At 53.8% G+C, this 19,153-nt stretch overlaps 5 protein-coding genes across 6 annotated transcripts; 3 read left to right on the plus strand and 2 right to left on the minus strand.

Moving 5' to 3' along the window:
- Positions 1–550: 550 nt before the first annotated feature.
- On the plus strand, positions 551–2,770 carry IUM83_10655 (uncharacterized protein; the record flags this gene model as incomplete). The annotated part of the gene is made up of 3 exons (XM_067935169.1): positions 551–1,021; positions 1,121–1,180; positions 1,757–2,770. The coding sequence occupies 3 exons, from the start codon at positions 551–553 to the stop codon at positions 2,768–2,770; spliced, it is 1,545 nt and encodes a 514-aa protein (XP_067791415.1).
- A 1,661-nt stretch (positions 2,771–4,431) lies between these two features.
- Positions 4,432–4,926, plus strand: IUM83_10656 (uncharacterized protein; the record flags this gene model as incomplete). Its single annotated transcript, XM_067935170.1, has 1 exon — positions 4,432–4,926. The coding sequence occupies one exon, from the start codon at positions 4,432–4,434 to the stop codon at positions 4,924–4,926; it is 495 nt and encodes a 164-aa protein (XP_067791412.1).
- Positions 4,927–9,011: 4,085 nt separating this feature from the next.
- IUM83_10657 (sepiapterin reductase) lies at positions 9,012–9,910 on the plus strand (the record flags this gene model as incomplete). The annotated part of the gene is made up of 3 exons (XM_067935171.1): positions 9,012–9,020; positions 9,095–9,142; positions 9,338–9,910. The coding sequence occupies 3 exons, from the start codon at positions 9,012–9,014 to the stop codon at positions 9,908–9,910; spliced, it is 630 nt and encodes a 209-aa protein (XP_067791413.1).
- A 542-nt stretch (positions 9,911–10,452) lies between these two features.
- IUM83_10658 (MtN3-like protein) lies at positions 10,453–11,318 on the minus strand (the record flags this gene model as incomplete). Of its 2 annotated transcripts, XM_067935173.1 has the most annotated exons (2): positions 10,453–11,095; positions 11,155–11,318. In XM_067935173.1, 2 exons carry the CDS (start codon positions 11,316–11,318, stop codon positions 10,453–10,455), a joined length of 807 nt encoding a protein of 268 aa, XP_067791420.1. The 2 variants fall into 2 exon arrangements, with proteins under 2 accessions (XP_067791420.1, XP_067791421.1); XM_067935172.1 differs by lacking the exon at positions 11,155–11,318 and having other exon boundaries at positions 10,453–11,094.
- Positions 11,319–11,883: 565 nt separating this feature from the next.
- IUM83_10659 (TRP-like family) lies at positions 11,884–16,916 on the minus strand (the record flags this gene model as incomplete). The annotated part of the gene is made up of 3 exons (XM_067935174.1): positions 11,884–14,786; positions 16,270–16,286; positions 16,408–16,916. 3 exons carry the CDS (start codon positions 16,914–16,916, stop codon positions 11,884–11,886), a joined length of 3,429 nt encoding a protein of 1,142 aa, XP_067791422.1.
- Between the last annotated feature and the right edge of the window lie 2,237 nt (positions 16,917–19,153).

Here is a 19,153-nt window from a genome sequence, read left to right on the forward strand (position 1 = left end):
CGTCATGAAAGCTCGGAGGAATCGGATGGCTCACGAATTCAGCGCTGCCAAGACTTCGTTCCATGCGATCAAGCACTGGAAGCAGTACATCGTGCTCTGTAAAATTGAACGAATGATCGGTGCTAGCGAGCAGCGTCACGTGGAGTCGAGCTTCCTTTCGTGGAGAAAAGCGGTGGCCGAGACGCATCAAATTCGAGCTTTCCAAGCGAAATCGGCGAAGCGACACTGGATTGAGTTGGTAGGGATGGTTTTCAAGGCGTGGAAGCTACGAAGTAAAACTCAAGCGCATTGTCGGAAGCTGTTGGCAAGTGTTGCAGTGGGGAACCATTTGAGATTCAGGTTCGTGCTTTGGCAAAAATTCGCAGCGCACAGGAAGCGTCTAGCCAACTTGTTACTAGTAGTGGTCGACCCACCCGCTCCGTTGCGTGCCAACTCACCTGCTGACGAAATTGGGGTCTCTACAACAGAAGATGCCAATAGTTCAGTGGTAGAAGGTGAAGAAGGTGACGAAATCTGCTTTACCGCGACGTTAAATGCACCTGGAGTTGGCATGGAGTCCATTGACTCGGCGCTGGACACGATCGGAGGTAATCGAGAAGCGCAAATTAGTGCTGATGATCTCCAACTGGTCTCTCTAGGTCAGGCATTAGCGAAGAAGGCCCGCGTCCTGCAGCGTTTCGAGGTGACTTGGGATCTTCCGCAAACTTGGCATCGGTGGCGACAGATTTTCCACGCGCAGCTATTCTACCGGATGCGTCGCTTGCAGCTTCACTTCATTTGCTGGCAGCGGTTTGCGCACGAGCAGCGCAGGAATCGATGGATCGTTATCAAGCTCACAAAGCAGCGCCAAGCCGTCTCAGCTTCTACCGTTTTCTTAGCTTGGAAAGTGCTCGTGGCCCGTGTCAAGCAGCTTCAGAAGGACCGCCTGCGTGAACGTGGACTATGGGTCTTGGTGACGACGGAGATGGCTCGACGAGAGCGGCGACAGCTTAAAACACACTGGCGCGCGTGGAAATTCCAGGTAGACGAAGCTCGACATCTGCAGTCAAGTCTGGACGCGTATCATCGAGCTCGACTGCTGACCAAATACTGGTTGGTATGGTGTCACGACTTCCGGCAGGCAATGGCCCAAGCGAACCGTGAAACGCAGCGCATCGAGGCTCACATGAATGTTTTTCACGTGCGTCGCGCAATTCAAAGTCTTCGGGATAATCAGCAGCGGACAAAGCGTACACGCCTGGTGCTCGAATATTTCGGCAACCGGCACTACGATGCTTTGCTTCCTGACGTTCTTGCACGCTGGCGGAAGTGGTGCCAACGTCAGAAGGAGATTGCTCGCTGTCTTGATGAAGCACGACTTCGGAAAATCCAACGTCAATTCACGACTTGGAAGGTGTGGAAGAATACTCGAAAGTGGCGGCGAGTTGCGTTGCATAACTTCCAGTCCAAGGGTGTTGAACAGCGACGTCGAGATGTCTGGATGCGATGGCAGAGGTTCACTAAAGCCCAGATTGTGAAAGACCTGGCACTGCAGAAGGCGATGGTTTTTCACATCAGCACCAGACTGCGAAAGCGATGGCTAAGGCACTCTCGACGTGCCATCCAACTACGTGAACAAGCTGACGCCGCGCACGTGAGGTTGTGCGTCTTCCGAGGGCTTCGAGTGGTGAGTCGCTGGCGAGACTACAGCCGCGCGCGCAGATTGCGTCGATTGTATCAGCGTTTTGTGTTGAGGAAGCACATTCATCTGTGGCAGTCGGTAGTGAAGCACGCGGTGGCCACGCGCTTTGATGAATTCCTACTGCGCTCGAAGGCGAAAAAGATGCTGGTCGCGTGGCGACAAATTGCAGCCAGACACCAGTTTTGGCGACAGCTTTGTGCGTCTATCGTGGGGAAGAAGGAGGCTCGTACCGCTCAGCGCTCGTTCCTGCGTTGGCAGCAATTCGTGAACGCATGTCAAGGCAAGCGACTCGCTGCAATGCACGCCGAGCAGAGTCTTCTGCGCAAAGTATGGCGGCTATGGAATCACGATACTATGGTTACTCTCGTACAGCGTCACGAGCAGTATGAACGAGCTGTAGAGCACGAAGCGCTGACAGTTTTGCACCAAAGTCTCGCTGTATGGCTAGCCGCCGTGAAGAAACAGCGTGAACGTCGCTTTGTCCTGCTCTCCTGTGTCGTCAAGCTCAAGTCCGTGGCCGGTCAGCGCGTACAAGAAGTTGTATTCCGTGCGTGGAGGCGCGTAGTCGAGCGCGAACACCGCGTCAGAGCAGCGTTGATCAAACGCGACTGCTACGTCGCCCAGTGCGCTCTGTCCTGCTGGTCAGTGTGGATTAAGGGCCGGCAGCGGAGAAGGCAGCAGCTTGAAAGCGGGGCGAATTATCATTCGCAGCGCCTCAAGAGCACGGTCTTCTTCTACTGGCAGACGTATGCTCTCGCGTGGCAAGACGCCGCCAAACCCATCGCTCGGCGTCACGACCGTCACCTTTCTCTGCCTACTAAAATCGTGGCGGAACCACGTAGCTCTGACATTTTCGAGGACAGCGACGACTCGGACGCGGACGTTCGTCGACCGACAAGTCCCGTCATGAAGCGTTTGAGACAGAAGAACGCCAACCGGACGAGTTCATCCGAAGACGTTGGTGATTCGTCCGTGACGGTGGCGTTATCCGACGCGGTGGAGATCTCCATGGATGTGAAGAAGCGTCTACTGCTGCTGGGCAAGTGGAAGCCGCAGCATAATGGCAAGTTCCTGTCGTCTTCAAGTTGAATAGTTGTTAATGGGACTTTCGAATAGGGTCGAGCATTTCAAACCAGAACGGGGTCAATTCGTATTTGTTCGTTTTGATGGTGTTTTACTGCTGCGTAGTAGTAAAAAAAATCTGTGCTTAGACTGGATCGAGCCATGGCCAGTATGTTGAAGGCTGCTTAGACCCTGCACGGGCTGTTGAACCGGCAACTGTTACTGCAGCAGGCCTCGAAGCTACCGGACATTGGTTGGTCACAGCACTTGGTGATTGCGATGTTTTTCGCCGACTCATAGGGCCCACAGAACTCGGACCCGCATCTCAACGCCGTGCTTCGATCAAATTGCGCAGAGGCGGGAGCAGCAGCCACGGCAGCGAGGATGAGAACGGAGGAAAGCAGAGGGTTCATGACTGGGTTGTTGCTGCAGAGTTGGCGAATTGGTTGGCTTGGCGAATTGAGAAGTGAGATAGCTCGTTCCCCTCGGTGAACTGTCCTGGCGAACCTCAGCGTCAAGTTCGTTGTCAATAATGACGGCAGCATATCTCGTCTTAATCGACAGATGGCTCTCCGGATGTATGTAGTGTCTGCAGGGAAATCGAAGACACGCTGGGGGAGACGGCAAGGCTCCCGGAAGTTTAGACGTAGTGTTTTGCCAAAGGTGAACAGCAAAGTGAAATATTAATATAATAGGACACGAGTTGCTCCTAGCACTGCGGTTTTCCTGGTAACCAGTACCGTATTCCTTATGTGCTTGCTGACTAAATCTCATTACTGACAGTTTTCAGAAACTTCAAGGTATCCAAACGAAAGGTGCCATTTTATCTAGATGGCCTATAACATTAGCGAAGATAACCGATTTATTGTGGCGTTGTAGCGAAGATGTACTGCCAGCACGCACACAAGGAATACGGTAAAGCCGCAGTTACAGTAATCTAAGTTGTCGTTAGGTAGCCATCAACTTTGTCGTTATGGCGCACTGGATTTTTAGCTGGTCATCAGCTTTACGTTATGCCCAGCTTGCTTTTCGTTATACTAGTACGCAAAGATTCATTGTCGCAGTCATCACGTTTGCCGTTATTGACTGGGACCAATTGGTAAGTGGCGACTTGGTCAACAGATGGATCTACGACCTGAGACTGCTCCGCAAAATACTTAGGCCGCTGCCCTCCGCATTCAAAGGTCACACCTGTTAGGTGTGTCATCGTTGATGCTTAACAAACAAAACAGTCAATTCTCTAGACTGTCCAGTATTTTTAGACGCAAGCACAAGTGCAGTAGCAAGCACACAACCAACTAAACCCTCAGAGTCCAGCATATTATATTGGTCAATTTATTACTTTCAAAATAATATCAATGCAAATTTATAATATTACATTACTAATAAAGTAATAACAATGCAAATTTATAATATTATATTACTACTAAAGTAACTTATTGATGTTAGTCATACTACATATATTATATCACTGTTATATTACTATTGATAATATATAGTGCAGTTACTACGTTTTACGCCAAAGTCTCGCTGTATGGCTAGCCGCCGTGAAGAAACAGCGTGAACGTCGCTTTGTCCTGCTCTCCTGTGTCGTCAAGCTCAAGTCCGTGGCCGGTCAGCGCGTACAAGAAGTTGTATTCCGTGCGTGGAGGCGCGTAGTCGAGCGCGAACACCGCGTCAGAGCAGCGTTGATCAAACGCGACTGCTACGTCGCCCAGCGCGCTCTGTCCTGCTGGTCAGTGTGGATTAAGGGCCGGCAGCGGAGAAGGCAGCAGCTTGAAAGCGCGGCGAATTATCATTCGCAGCGCCTCAAGAGCACCGTCTTCTTCTACTGGCAAACGTATGCCCTCGCGTGGCAAGACGCCGCCAAACCCATCGCTCGGCGTCACGACCGTCACCTTTCTCTGCCTACTAAAATCGTGGCGGAACCTCGTAGCTCTGACATTTTCGAGGACAGCGACGACTCGGACGCGGACGTTCGTCGACCGACAAGTCCCGTCATGAAGCGTTTGAGACAGAAGAACGCCAACCGGACGAGTTCATCCGAAGACGTTGGTGATTCGTCCGTGACGGTGGCGTTATCCGACGCGGTGGAGATCTCCATGGATGTGAAGAAGCGTCTACTGCTGCTGGGCAAGTGGAAGCCGCAGCATAATGGCAAGTTCCTGTCATCTTCAAGTTGAATAGTTGTTAATGGGACTTTCGAATAGGGTCGAGCATTTCAAACCAGAACGGGGTCAATTCGTATTTGTTCGTTTTGATGGTGTTTTACTGCTGCGTAGTAGTAAAAAAAATCTGTGCTTAGACTGGATCGAGCCATGGCCAGTATGTTGAAGGCTGCTTAGACCCTGCACGGGCTGTTGAACCGGCAACTGTTACTGCAGCAGGCCTCGAAGCTACCGGACATTGGTTGGTCACAGCACTTGGTGATTGCGATGTTTTTCGCCGACTCGTACGGCCCACAGTTCTCGGTCCCGCATCTCAACGCCGTGCTTCGATCAACTTGCGCAGAGGCGGGAGCAGCAGCCACGGCAGCGAGGATGAGAACGGAGGAAAGCAGAGGGTTCATGACTGGGTTGTTGCTGCAGAGTTGGCGAATTGGTTGGCTTGGCGAATTGAGAAGTGAGATAGCTCGTTCCCCTCGGAGAACTGCCCTGGCGAACCTCAGCGTCAAGTTCGTTGTCAATAATGACGGCAGCATATCTCGCCTCAATCGACAGCTGGCGTTCCGGATAACGCGTATGATGAGATGGAAAAGCTGTGCTTGAGTTATCGCATCTGGCGTGGCGGGCAATTGGAGTTGTTTGTTGACTTGATGGGAAGTAAACATCTTCGCCACGTGCAGCAAATCGGAATTTCATGGTATCGTACCTTGTACATGCATAAGCTCGATCAATTATTTGTAAAACCCACAAAATTGTACGCTTTGTGCAGGCAAATTTGGGGCTGCAATCTTCTATACTTTACTACCTATCATGCGTCCGTTTCTGTACTAAACAACTTGACTTTGAGTACCAACGTAAGATTCGCAGATATGTGTTAGACTCTTTCGTACATGTGCTTTCTTGAAGAAACCGTACGTCTTTCCAACTCCGTTTTGGTGTATTGTGTGTGTTCAATTAGGCTTGGGTGTGCCAGACCCGGCAACGGTAAACATTCAGTACTGAAAATTGGCTAAACCCCGACTTACCTCCCTATTTTCGACCCCACCAAACTCGACTCAACCCCCTATTTTCGAGCACCCACCTTGCTTGTTGCAACCCCGTCCCCCTATTGGTTTTCGTGGTGATGCCCATGGTCGTTGGCGTCGAGGATAGTGAAGCCATCGCGACGTGAACCAACGCAGGCTGCGAGTACGGAGACGACGATTCTTTAGAGGGAACCGGACTTGGAGAGACAAGAACATCATCACCGACGAAAACCTCTTCGACAACGAGGTAAACCCAGTTGATGTCTGCCGTGGAGTTCCTGGGGTGGACGGGGGGAGCCGCTCGAGATATGTACGGCTCGTGGGTTCGTCTGTACCTGCTGTATAGTATTGCACTCGTGTACTAATAAATTGTTCGTTGACGCATCTCACGATAATTGCGACAATGACGCTATATCTATTGGATGGGTCCATAAGTATACAGTACAAAAAAATCTGTTGATCATTGGAAAACTGTGCGCTGATAGAATGCTTTGTTTATTTTACTTCCGACTACACTGTACTACTCCGTCTCAAAATTGATGTCCCATCCTACTCTTTTTTTAGTCTCAAAAATGATGTCCTCAAACTGTATTTGATTTAACTATGGTGAGTAGTCTGTTCCCTGTGACGCTGCGACACAATTACGGCTGTTTTGGGGGAGCACTGAAGGCTCAGAGGCAGTCTTCCCTCCCGCTTCGCTTTGACCATGTGAGGAGGCTTGAACGTGTTGCCTCCTGTATCCTGAATGCACAAGTCCATCGACCCCTGCAGGCTTAAGAACGCGGCATTAATTGTCGATGGCGGCAGTTCCCAGTACGCTGCTGTAACGGCATCAATGAGCTCATCAAAGTGAGCTCCCGCCTTCGCGGCGTGCTTGAAACCTCCATTGGACTGGGAAAGTAGGAGAATGGGCGGATCTGGACGCTTGGTTTGAGGAGGAAGGGCGACATCTGCGATCTTCCGCCCTGTCCCAGCTCTAAAATCACCTTCATTTCGTCACTCTGCTGTCAAAACTAACTGTGCTGAGTAAATAAGCACACGGTTCAAACCGTGTGAACGCGCCGCGTCGTATTTGCCAAACCGCGCTGCAAAAGACGAAATATTGACAAAACGCGCATGTGTTCTACAACAATGGGACATCAATTTTGAGACGGAGAGGTATTGTATACCCTTGACCATATTCGCATCGCTCGCATATCGACACCAACACCGACCACTTTGAAGAATCTTGTCAATGGCCTAGCCTTGAATACATATTTTGAACAGAGTCGGTTGGGCGAGCTCGGTCGCATTCCTTGTTGATGCTGGGGCTGGCAAACAGCATTGGGTCTAGCTCGACTCCGCGAAGCCCAACTAAGAGCGTATAGTTCCTGTTGGAGATCCGAAGATACTTCCGATTCGCTCAAGCGCTCCCGACCAAGTGACACCCCACGGAATGAGTACTTTATGAGCTTAATGATATATGATGCAGGAAACGGATTTCATCTGGTGGAGAGAACGGCAAAATGAACACGACAACATACCCAAATAATGTTGGTCCTGCTTACTAACGAAAAGAAAATGAAAAAGAAAGAAATTACCTAGTATCCAACCCACATTTTGTTTAGTAAGCACACTGAGCTCATCCTTTTTTAAAAGGATGTTTAAAGATTCATTAAAATGAACCTTTAAACAGCTTGTGCCATAGCAAACATTCTGCATGGACACTGGCCTCTGGGCGTGCACATGTACGGTGAAATTCGAGATCTATTCATCCGTTGAAAGCAGCAACAAGAATGCAGCAACAATAATCCCCTCGACTCGCTCAAGCAGGACGATGACTCGGGCGCGGAAGACCATCGATCGATAGGTTCCGTCGAAGTGCTTGAGACAAAGAACGCTAATCAGACCGAAGATGTTGTTGAGACGGTGGCGGTGTCTGACGCGGTAAAAATTCGCCATTGACGTGGAGAAGTCTGCTGTTGCTGGGAAGAGCAAGCCCAGGCGGAACGGCAAGTTCCTGCCGTCTTCAAGTTGTTTTGGCCTACAACAGAATAAAAATCTTGATTCCTGTGAACCAGGGACGCGTAGCGGCGTGGCGACGGAGTTACCGAATGTTTGTAAGCAAATAACTACTAGTTTTTGAGATCAAATCGAAACGTGGCACCATGTATTCAACTGCTTACTACGACGAAGTACAGTCTTGTAAACTCTAATCTCAATCGACAGACGGACTGTGTCGCATGGTATACGGATAACGCGCACGATGACATTGATGAGTTGTGCTTGACTTGATGCATTTGGTGTGCGAGCCAATTTATCATAGGAGTTGACACTTGCTTCGCTGGTCCGCAATCTATAACTTCAATAAAACTTAGCAAACATGTACGCTGGTTGTTAGACCGGCCTGGGTGGCTCACCGTTATCCGTTTCTACTGCATAGGTACTCGAAATGCAACTTGTGGCGTATGTGTTGCCTCCTGTCTTTCAGCTGATAATATATCCAATCACGCACCATGGTCTCGGTTTTTGTTTTGTTTAGCATTGTCTTTCCTATTTTGCGTCTTCACGCCGCTATCTCAGCCTCCTACTGTGATAAAGATCTAAAGCAGTCAAACTATTTTGTTTTTTTTGTTTTTCGTTTGCGATTATTGCCGATTGCAGTCGGGGTGAACACTGCAACACTGTGTCAAACCCCGTTGACCGGGTCCATCCGTTACCTGGCGGCTACGGCAAAAAAGTTGAGTTCAGTGTTAAACATTTATGCTTGGACCAGCGAATCGGGATGATTGCTCCACCCTAAAGCTCACTGAATGCCAACCGGATGAAAGCAACCGCGTCATCCGAGACGGTGGCGTTGTCGGATGCAATGGGAACTTCAATTGGGAGAAGCAGACTGGGGACAAGTCCCGTCGTCTTTCAAGTTGAAGTGGACATGGCTACATTGTATCTTTTGACATCGAAATCCCTCGATCTTGCGTTTAGTCGACGTCACAGATATCGGATCCCATGCGTTGTGCGGTGGTGGTGACCGGTGCCTCGAGAGGCTTCGGACGCTGCTTGGCGCTCGATTTCGCCCGGGAACTCGCCGCGAGCGACTTGGACCTGGTAAACCTACCTACACCACCATTACCATCGGGTTTGCAGTCGTTTCAAGTCTGACGACATCGTGTACGGAGCAGTTCCTGTGGGCTCGAGACGGAAACGGTCTGAGCGAGACCTCGCGGCAGGTTCACGAGGCTCGACGCTCTCTGCTGCAAAATGGAAACCTCCGCGTGTTCACTGAGACCGTGGACCTCAGCGCCAGCGCCGACTACACGGCGAAAGTCGACGCGTTGTTGGCTCAGTTGACGTCGGTGGAGCGTTACCACCGCGTCTTCCTCGTGCACAATGCGGGGGCTCTCGGGGCCTTGGGCTTCGCGCAGGAGTGTCCGTCTCCGAGTGCCATGGCGCGGCACTTCGAGCTCAACGTGACGTCGGTCATGTGGCTCAACAAGCGCTTCCTCGACGTCTTCGGCGCCTCTCGCCGTGAGGTGAGCGCTGCCACCACCACCACCACCACATGGCCGTCCTCGCTGAGTCAGGCGGTGGCGGATGGCCTGACCACGGCGCTGGTCATCGTGAACGTGTCGTCGCGATCAGCGATCGCCCCTTATCCGACCTTGAGCCAGTACTGCACGGCCAAAGCTGCCCGCGAGATGCACTTCCGCGTGCTGGCGCTGGAGCAGGGCGGCTGCAACTGCAACTGCAATTGCAACGAGGTGGCGGTGCTGTCGTACTCGCCCGGGGCCATGGACACCGACATGCAGAAGACGATGCGGGAGTCGCCGCTCATGGCCCCGCAGCTGGCCAAGTGGTTCATGAAGATGAAGGAGCAGGGCACGCTGGTGCCCCCCGCACAGTCGTCTCGCCGCGGAGTCGTGGTCGCCATCAGCGGGGACTTCGAATCTGGCAAATACGTCACGTTCGACGAACTCAGCTTCGTCGACGAGCCTTGATAGAGAGCTGATCACGGTGTCGCCGCCGTGGACTACATTTTGTATCTTCGTTGAAATTCAGTCCAGCCGCATTGAAGATATCGATGAATTTTAAGGTGGTGTTTACCATCAACGTTTCGGCTGTCATGCATCTACCTTGACATCAGCTTTTCGGAATCAATGGATTAGCGACGCTGCACTTGAGTCATGCAGACGAGTTCAAGCGTATCCACTGTTGTCGTCGGCATCCTGATAATTTTGCGAGCTTGAGGTGGTCGTGTGTGTGCGAACGAGCGTGGCTCTGGGTCAGATTGTGATGTTCGTCGGGTATCGTACACTGCTGGCGCCGTGAAAGTTCCGCTCTCCTTGATGGAGGACGTGTACTTTCGCGAGATTACCGAGTCCTTTTGACGAATGACGTCCATCTAGTCGGATAAGTTCACAAACGAAACGCCAAAATGTTTGAGTTTCGCACCCGCTAACTATACGCAACTGCAAAAGGCTCCACGAGTGGAATATATTTTGTTAAATGTTGGTGAGAAGATGTAGTGCCACCGAACAAGCTACGGCGATGAAAAATACGCGTATACGGGGCTTGGCAGGCTTTCAAGTGTTATCTGGGGTGTATTGAGCTCTAAACGCGGCGTTGGCTGAATGCACACAGATATCTGCTCATTGTCAGCATTTCCGGGGAAACCATTGTGACCATCTTGCAGTGGATGTGTCCTGGGGTCGTAGATCCGGTACAAACACAACGTGAGCACGTTGACGATGACGAAGAAAACGTTGAGGGACATGATGAACCAATTCGTGACGAGGAAGCCGTACGTGAACCAGCAAATGTTGCTGGCCAAACCAGCAATTACCATGTGCACGTTCATGAAGACGGCAGATTTGTGCTTGATCACTTGGAATAATATCTCCATGGGAGCCCCGTACAGACAAAAGCCGCCACAGTCTGCGATCAGGCCCATGACAGTGTTCACACTGGAGGTGGTCTGCCTGGTGTATCCGAGACTCCCGATGATGGCGTAAATTGTCACGATGGCGACAATCGTGAGAACTGCAGCTAGCACCCGCAGAACGTAAGGCTTCTCGGTCGAATAATACAAGTAGACGGACAGGTAAATGACGGCGCAGCACTCTCCGTACAGGAAACACGATAGCAGCGGGAAGTAGTTTTCCGTCAGATAGCCATACAACATCCTGGAATCAGAAACAGTAAGTTGGTTTTCCTTCTTCTCCTCGCCAAGCGATAAACTTACCAAATGTGTGAACTGCCTAGCAGTGCAGCGAGAGGGACGACTGATGCGACTCCAACGTGCTTCTGCTTGTATATGCGGTACATCAAGAGCGACGGACTTGACGCCAATCCGATCGTGGCGATTCCTGCCAGGCACTTGAAGGTGAGGATTGTGGTGTCCGACATGGTAGAAAAGTGGATACGCTTCTGGGACTTAGGACTTCTACAGTGAAATGGAGAATGCGAATAGAAACCAGCATCCTTTTTTGCCGTGTTGGAGGGGGTGACTCCAGCAGTCTCGATTTCGCCGGGCGTTACCTTTTGTAGGTGCCGCATCCAAAGTACCTGAACGTTTGTTGTTGGATAATGCTCGAGCATCTTCCAAACATTTTGTTCACGATTCGATGGATTGCATCCTAACAAAATGATTTCGATCGTAGTGTACTAGACGACGACTATCTCGCTGATAACACGAAACTCGCCACCTAAGAAGCTTGACACCTAAACTGCTACCGCCACAGTACAAGTGATCGAACAGAGGAAAGCACGCAAGAATGAAGCAATCAACTCCACGTGTACTCAATCAAATGCAACAACAACCAAGCAAGACGCTACTAAATGAAAAACACGTAGTGCTTATTAGACGAAGCAAGCAAAAAACCTAGCGCTCGGTTTCTCAAACGTCAGACGTTTGGTCGACTGGCATATTGTGGCCGCCTTCCACACGCCTGGTATCCGCAGCAATTCCGCTCTACAGGTCGACTTCGTTGTTGCGGTGGTGCATCTCGTGCTGCACCACGGTGTGGGTGCGCTGCATGTGGCCGCCCTGCGGCTGCAGGCCACGGAGCCGGTTGCCGGGGTGGTAGTTGGCAGGAGTTTCCTGCGCGTACTGGCGGGGGGCCTGCATCCTCGGGGTGGAGTCATCGCCCAGCACAGCCAGTGAGTTGCCACGGACCTGGTTGCCGTTGTTGTAGTATTGCGGCTCACCGCCCAGGGCGAAGAAGGCCTCGGAGCCCTCACGGGCGTTGGTGGTCTGCACAGTCACGGTCTTGTCGTCCCCGCCGCCGTCACGCTTGAGCTTCCACGTGCGGTAGAAGATGTAGACTTGGCGGATCATGAGGCACACCAGCACCAGCACCTGCAGACCAACGATGGCGAAGGCCACACCTTCGCGGAGATCGTCCGGGATGCTCTCGGTGAAGCTCGTGGCGCTCGACAGCAGGAAGAAGCTCAGGAAGAGAGCCGAAATCTTGATGATGATGACGAAGCTAGACGTCTTCTGCACGAAGGCGGTGGGGTACGGCTGCTTGATCTCTAGGTACAGCAGGAACGCAATGTGGAACGCGATGAGGACGACGATCTGCCACAGACCCTGGATCCAGACCATGCCCGTCGTCATGCCCGTCAGCAGAGCCAGCAGCAGTTTGGGCGCGAAGAAAAAGCGGCCCTCAAAGCTGTGCTCGTCGTACAGCGGACCGTAACGCGCGTGGAACTTTTTCTCGAAGTGGTCCTTCGTGCCCAGATCGCGCAGCTCGTCCTCGTTGTTCTTGATGACCAGCACACCGTACAGGATCGTACCGAAGGCCAAGCACAGTAGCGTGATAACGGCCAGGAAGAAGCTCAAACCCATTGTGTTGTGGTCGATACAGTAGCAGATCTCGTACATGCCCGTAGCGCCAACAACGTACTCGGACAGGATCAGAATCATCATGAGCACGCCGATGGCCTTGTCCAGCCACTTCTGACTGAACGTCGGGAAGTCCTCCACCACGAAGTAGCACACGCCCATAGCAATGGCGTACGCACCGAACAGACAGCCAACCATGCAGGCAATGCCAGCCACAGCCAAGTAAAACAACATGTCGGCCTGAACACCAATGAGCGCCGCATACTTCTCCATACCCTGCACGCCCGTCGTCGAAGAAGTTGATCCCGATCCAGAGGTGGAGTTGCTGCTCGCGCTGCCAGTCGTAAGACGACGCGAATTGGAGCTCTCTTCATCCGACGACGAGTTGGTCTTGCCGAAGGGCAGGAACGTGAAGGCAGCCGGCGCCATCTTCTTGCCCATATTCTCCATGAAACGCGGACGCGCGTCCACGTTCATCTGGTTCAGCATGATCGAGAACTGGCAAATGTCCACCGCAGCCATGGTGATACCCACACTGGCCGCCGCCGACACACCCGAAGCCACACCGGCGGAAGTGCCGCCGACAATGCCACTGGCCACCGACATGACACCACCGGCAACAACCGACACAGTAGCAGCGCTGCTTCCGATCGTCGTCGAGGCGATACCGGCCTTGTCAACCGTCGTCTTCTTCGTGCCGTCCGACCAGTGGTCCGAGTCCTCGAGGCCTTTGTTCACCGGCACCGAGTACTCCGAGTTGGACGTCGTCGACGTGCCGGACGTACTGGACGACGATGTGGTGGTCGTCGCACCGGCACACTGGCAGGAGCTGAACGAGTTGTCGCTCTTGTACGCGCACTCGGTGGTGGCAGCAAAAGTCAGGTTCGAGAACGGCTGCTGCACCGCGTCGGCGACGGCCTCCGCCGCCTGCGTGCCGGCGTAGCCCATGAGAGTGATCAAGTCCAGCCCCGCGTACACCTCCGAGTTGATGCCGTCCTCGGACGAGTAGTCCCACGTGCCGTTGTTGCAGGCCGGGAAGCGGCACACCGACATGCACGTGGCCAGGTCCGAGATCTCCGTGCCCGACGACGTGCCCGAGTAGATCAGACATTCAGTGGACGCCGCCGCCGACGCCACGTCCAGCTCCGTGCCGTCACACGTGAGCCCCATCTTGGCCCACGCGCCGTAGAACGTCGAGTCGCAGCTGAACTCGATGGTTGTCGATCCCGACGTGGAGCTGCCGACAACGCCCGCAGATCCCGTCATGGACGACGAGCCGGTCGTCGTTTTCGTGGTAGGAGCCGTCGTGGCCGTGGTCGTCGTATTGCCCTTCGTGGTTCCCGTCGTCTTGGAAGTGGACGGGGTCTTGGTGGTCGACGACGGCGTGGCCGTAGTTGCAGTCGGCGCCGTGGTGGCCGTCGTGGTCGTGGTTAGGCCCGTGTCGCCCGACGACGCTGTCGATACGGCACCCGTCACGCCGGTCGTGGTGTCGGCAAGTGCGGCCAAGCCAGCCTCGCCCATGAGGTGACGGCCGCCGTTCGTCGAGCCGGTTGTGACCGTGGACGGCGCAGTGGTCTCCGTGGACGTGGAGGAAGCCGAGGTGGCTGTGCTGGGCGTCTTGGTGGTGGCACTGGGCGTCTCGGTCGTCGCCGACGGCGTCTTGGTGGTGGACGTCGGCGTCTTGGTCGTGGACGTCGGCGTCTTAGTGGTGGACGTCTGCGTGGACGACCCCGAACCGGTGGACGAAGTGCCCTGCGAAGGGTCCTTCTTGCTCGAACCCGTGTCGGTGGACGCGCTCGAGCCGTCGGAGCCCACGCTGACTGTGCCGGGCCTGTCGGAGGACCCGTCGCCCACACTGCTGTTCACGTTGCTGGATCCGTCCTTCTGTTGGGTGTCACCATTGCTGCTGGAGGACGTTGTGGTCTTGGAGGTGGACACTCCGCTCGGCAGGTTCGAGGCCGTCGGCATCGAGTAGCGGAACACGCAGGACACGGAGCCGGCGGTGGCCGTAATGGAATTGCCGCTGCCTGACGACGTGGACACCGTGGAAGGTGTCGAGGTGGACGTTTGCGTCGTGGACGTTAGCGCCGCTGCGACACTCAGCGCCGCAGCTGCGGCAATTGCCGCCGAGTACACGCGCATCGCTTTGCTTTCCTGTTTCGTTGCCTGTTTAGGTGGTGTCTAACCGCTGGCTGGTTAGCACTATCCTAACGGGGTTGGATACTCCACTCCGCGTGAGTGTCGGGTGAGGGAATTTGTCGTGGCTCCCTGTCGCTTTAAGCTGCAGAATCCGTTGCCGCGCCCAAGTTGCCGCTCGCCGCCGCGCTGATCCGTTCGCTGCTGCAGCGAGTTCCCGTGTGCGATGCCTAGTGGCGATTGACAGACTGACCGGAGAGCCAGCGGGCGAGGCAGAGGATAGTGCGTAAGATAGGCGCACGGCTCTCTGTCTGTTTAGGGGAAAAAGTGCTGGGCGGAACGCGCCGGCCAATCAGCGCGCGGAGCACTAACTTTTTTTATCTCGGTTTCACTATAACATGCTATAAGTCACCCCGTTACTCTGTAATTGCGCTTTAGGCTACTGTACCAGTATTAACTGCGCTGGCGCATTGATCATACAGTAGTGTTAACACTTGCGAAATGCTGCGACGGCAATGCCGTCTGCAGCAATACATGTAGCTGCTTGGCTGGCGCTGCTGGGGTCAGTGGGTGGGTGTGCTTTGCGGCGCAGTGTAAAGTTACCAATGGAGGGAAACCTTGAATCGGCTGGAGACCTCTACGCAGCCACACAGGCAAGTGCATGGCCAAGTCGACGTGACGACCGCCGCCGCCCTCGCGTAAAGTGGAGGTGCAGTAAAGATGCACGCGAAAGACTCAGTTATATGTAGTTAGCTCTCTCAGTTGTGACGACTGCAGTTGCAGCTCATGGGGTGGGGAGTTCATCACCTGCACCGACCTTCCAGCTTTTCACTTGTCGGCACAGTTCACTGCCGCCGCCCTTGATGGCCAAGACATTCTCGAGCGCCGATGTGACCAGGCACGAACCCGGAAACCACCTGGTGGCATCTGGTCTCTGGTCGCGAGACTCGGTCTCCCCTTGCCACGCGCGACGTCACAACAGGTGCTGCCATCCAAACCGATCCTCCTCTCCTCGTCTTGCGTGGTAAACTAACTGGCCTCCCCTGTCACGTTTTGGTGCGAGTTGCGAGTTGCGCGGCAATTTTCGTTTTTGTGCGATGAAATCCACCAGCGGACGGATTTGCCCCCAACGAAACGATGCCCACTTCACTTCGCTTTACCGGTGGAACCCGTTCAGCTTTCAGTACAAAGTGGCGACTTGCTACATATACCTGGCTGGCTACATTTTGTGTTCGAGGCGATCGTCAATGAAGATCAAAAGGCTGGCGGATCCGTCGATCGGACAGCGCACGCGATCACAAAGTTGCATTGGGTGACACAATATTTTCGTCTCGATTCTTCGTATTCTCGTCCGAGGTGACCACCTCCTCGAACGAAAGCGTCCACTTGCACTAAGCATAGAGCAACGCATACATGTATGTATTAGCTGTTCATCCATCTGCGCAAAAGATTAAAGGATGACCATCCTTTTAGGGCTCGTCGACGAAGTTAAGCTCGTCGAACGTGACGTACTTGCCAGACACGAACTTTCCGCTGATGGCGACCGCGACTCCGCGGCGAGACGACTGTGCGGTGGGGACCAGCGTGCCCTGCTCCTTCATCTTCATGAACCACTTGGCCAGCTGCGGGGCCATGAGCGGCGACTCCCGCATCGTCTTCTGCATGTCGGTGTCCATGGCCCCGGGCGAGTACGACAGCACCGCCACCTCGTTGCAATTGCAGTTGCAGTTGCAGCCGCCCTGCTCCAGCGCCAGCACGCGGAAGTGCATCTCGCGGGCAGCTTTGGCCGTGCAGTACTGGCTCAAGGTCGGATAAGGGGCGATCGCTGATCGCGACGACACGTTCACGATGACCAGCGCCGTGGTCAGGCCATCCGCCACCGCCTGACTCAGCGAGGACGGCCATGTGGTGGTGGTGGTGGTGGCAGCGCTCACCTCACGGCGAGAGGCGCCGAAGACGTCGAGGAAGCGCTTGTTGAGCCACATGACCGACGTCACGTTGAGCTCGAAGTGCCGCGCCATGGCACTCGGAGACGGACACTCCTGCGCGAAGCCCAAGGCCCCGAGGGCCCCCGCATTGTGCACGAGGAAGACGCGGTGGTAACGCTCCACCGACGTCAACTGAGCCAACAACGCGTCGACTTTCGCCGTGTAGTCGGCGCTGGCGCTGAGGTCCACGGTCTCAGTGAACACGCGGAGGTTTCCATTTTGCAGCAGAGAGCGTCGAGCCTCGTGAACCTGCCGCGAGGTCTCGCTCAGACCGTTTCCGTCTCGAGCCCACAGGAACTGCTCCGTACACGATGTCGTCAGACTTGAAACGACTGCAAACCCGATGGTAATGGTGGGGTAGGTAGGTTTACCAGGTCCAAGTCGCTCGCGGCGAGTTCCCGGGCGAAATCGAGCGCCAAGCAGCGTCCGAAGCCTCTCGAGGCACCGGTCACCACCACCGCACAACGCATGGGATCCGATATCTGTGACGTCGACTAAACGCAAGATCGAGGGATTTCGATGTCAAAAGATACAATGTAGCCATGTCCACTTCAACTTGAAAGACGACGGGGTCCCGTCCCAGTCTGCTGAAGTTCCCATTGCATCCGACAACGCCACCGTCTCGGATGAAGGGTGGAGCAATCATCCCGATTCGCTGGTCCAAGCATAAATGTTTAACACTGAACTCAACTTTTTTGCTGTAGCCGCCGGGTAACGGATGGACCCGGTCAACGGGGTTTGATGCAGTACTCACCCCGACTGCAGTTGACTCCAGATAGTCCGAGGCCGTAACGTTGGGAATGGCGTTGGTGGTGTCCACATAGCCGTCGAGGCTCAACTTGGTAGAGCACCTAGTTTCCATAGCAGCAAATATTTAGAAGTCTGCTGATGCTCAACAGCTTCAACCTAAGCTGTCGACTACTGGTACAGTACTAAGTACTTGCCACTGCTTCTTGCTCTCGCCGTTTTCGAGCCAGATGCGGAGTTTACCACTCTTGAGCGACATCGAGTAGCGGTAAGTGGGTGACGGGGCGCGAGCGAAGATGGTGGTGCCTTCGAACTCGAGGAACTCGTCCGAGGTGCCGGACTCGGGCGTGGCATCGGCAATAACCGCAAAAAAAAAGCGTGACTGCTTTAGATCTTTATCGCAGTAGGACGCTGAAATAGCTGCGTGAAGACGCAAAACAGGAAAGAAAATGCTAAACAAAACAAAAACTGAGACCATGGTGCGTGATTGGATATTATCAGCTGAAAGACAGGAGGCAACACATACGCTACTCCAGCGCGAAGCCCAAGGCCCCGAGGGCCCCCGCATTGTGCACGAGGAAGACGCGGTGGTAACGCTCCACCGACGTCAACTGAGCCAACAACGCGTCGACTTTCGCCGTGTAGTCGGCGCTGGCGCTGAGGTCCACGGTCTCAGTGAACACGCGGAGGTTTCCATTTTGCAGCAGAGAGCGTCGAGCCTCGTGAACCTGCCGCGAGGTCTCGCTCAGACCGTTTCCGTCTCGAGCCCACAGGAACTGCTCCGTACACGATGTCGTCAGACTTGAAACGACTGCAAACCCGATGGTAATGGTGGGGTAGGTAGGTTTACCAGGTCCAAGTCGCTCGCGGCGAGTTCCCGGGCGAAATCGAGCGCCAAGCAGCGTCCGAAGCCTCTCGAGGCACCGGTCACCACCACCGCACAACGCATGGGATCCGATATCTGTGACGTCGACTAAACGCAAGATCGAGGGATTTCGATGTCAAAAGATACAATGTAGCCATGTCCACTTCAACTTGAAAGACGACGGGACTTGTCCCCAGTCTGCTTCTCCCAATTGAAGTTCCCATTGCATCCGACAACGCCACCGTCTCGGATGACGCGGTTGCTTTCATCCGGTTGGCATTCAGTGAGCTTTAGGGTGGAGCAATCATCCCGATTCGCTGGTCCAAGCATAAGTGTTAACACTGAAATCAACTTTTATGCTGTAGCCGCCAGGTAACGGATGGACCCGGTCAACGGGGTTTGACACAGTGTTGCAGTGTTCACCCCGACTGCAATCGGCAAAAATCGCAAACGAAAAACAAAAACAAAATAGTTTGACTGTTTTAGATCTTTATCGCAGTAGGAGGCTGAGATAGCGGCGTGAAGACGCAAAATAGGAAAGACAATGCTAAACAAAACAAAAACTGAGACCATGGTGCGTGATTGGATATATTATCAGCTGAAAGACACATACGCCACAAGTTGCATTTCGGGTACTTATGCAGTAGAAACGGATAAC

This window comes from Phytophthora cinnamomi (assembly GCF_018691715.1).
Source record: "Phytophthora cinnamomi strain GKB4 chromosome Unknown Contig39, whole genome shotgun sequence".
Classification (NCBI taxonomy): domain Eukaryota; phylum Oomycota; class Peronosporomycetes; order Peronosporales; family Peronosporaceae; genus Phytophthora; species Phytophthora cinnamomi.